At 47.2% G+C, this 1538-nt stretch overlaps 1 protein-coding gene across 1 annotated transcript; it reads left to right on the forward strand.

Moving 5' to 3' along the window:
* Nucleotides 1-199: 199 nt before the first annotated feature.
* Nucleotides 200-1016, forward strand: HOXC10 (homeobox C10; the record flags this gene model as incomplete). Its single annotated transcript, XM_010149182.1, has 1 exon — nt 200-1016. A coding segment is annotated over exon 1 (784 nt), but the record flags the coding sequence as incomplete, so codon positions are not given.
* Nucleotides 1017-1538: the final 522 nt, after the last annotated feature.

Below are 1538 nucleotides of genomic sequence, written 5' to 3' on the forward strand. Positions count from 1 at the left end.
TCGCTGTTGCTCCACGGTGCCGCTCCCGGTCCCGCCAACTTGACCCCCGTGACGTCGTCCCCGTCTGAATCATCAAGGCCATTTTCAATCCTCATTGGCCTGGGCATCACGTGGGGGGGTGGAGGGGGGGAGAGCGATGCGTGGATAATTATGGTGCTTGATATTTTTTCCCCCTAAAAAAAAGATGTCAGCCCCTGGCTGGAGTATTCCTCCTTAAAAACCCTCTCTGAAAATGTCATGTCCCAACAATGTGACTTCTAACTCGTTTTTGATGGACTCGTTGGCCGGTACCTGTAGAGGGGAGAATTATTCCTCCAGCCAAGGGATGTACATGCAGCCTGGGAGCGATTTCAGCTGCGGAGTCATGAGGAACTGTGGAATTATCCCGTCTCTTTCCAAAAGGGACGAGGTGAATAGCGCTACCTTGTCTCTCAGCACCTATCCATCTTACCTTTCTCAGCTAGACACTTGGTGTGACCCCAAAAATACGTACAGGATCGAGCAACCTGTTGCAAGACAGCTCCCATCCTGCTCCTTCCCAACCAATGTCAAGGAAGAGAATGTTTGCTGTATGTATAACGCTGATAAAAGAGCAAAAAATGCCACAGAGACAGCCCTCTACCCCAACCAAATGCCTGAGTCTTGCCTAAATGACCATGAAGTCCCCGTTCCTAGCTACTACCGAGCGAGCCAAGGTTACCCCTCCATGGAGAAGACGTCAAACTGCAGCAATCCAAATGAGTTTGAGGCAAGTTTTGAATCCAGGGCGAGCCTGAACCCAAGGAACGAGCATCTGGAACCAGCACCACCACCTCCTCCACCTCCTCCGCCGCCCCCGGTGGCTAAAGTGAGTTTTCCCGAAAACACAAAAACAGATAATACTCAGAACACATCCACGAACGAAATTAAAACAGAAAAAAGCGCCCCAGCACCTAAAATAAGTCCTTCGGAAGCAGAGAAAGACCTGAATAAAAACACTGACACCAGCACTGACAATTCTGACAATGAAGCAAAAGGTAAGGGAATCATTCATTATCAGTACCTAATTTCAGCAATTAGTAATCATCCATAGCTAATAAGTGCAAGAGTAATGCGACTCGGCGGTAATGTGCTCTCTGCCCTGCCAACTTCTCCCGAAATTGGCACCAAAATGTTCTGTATTGTTGCTGTCTTTTGGAAAAAAAATATATATTCTTCCTGGAAATGTTGTGTGCTTTTAAGATATGTATGTATTAGAACCGAGAAAAAGGAGCAGAGAGCTATTTGAGAACTCGTCCTCTCGCTGTTTATATGGAGAAAATTCGCTGTGCATGTGCTTATGCAAAAAAAATTAAAAGATCTTGGTCCTTGCAATCCGGGCTGCAGAACGTAATAAGGCGAGGTGGCTTTGCTCTGAAATCGCGGAGATTCGGGGTTGATTTGGTTGGTGTGGGGTGAGGTGGGGGGTGTTTTAGGGGAGAGGTTGTGTTTTTTAAGGCTGATGAACCCTGATTTTTTGGTTTGTTTTCCCCTTTCATATCGCTTGCCGTGCAAAGGCT

Source organism: Eurypyga helias, unplaced genomic scaffold (assembly GCF_000690775.1).
Source record: "Eurypyga helias isolate BGI_N326 unplaced genomic scaffold, ASM69077v1 Scaffold52163, whole genome shotgun sequence".
In the NCBI taxonomy this organism is placed as follows: Eukaryota; Metazoa; Chordata; class Aves; order Eurypygiformes; family Eurypygidae; genus Eurypyga; species Eurypyga helias.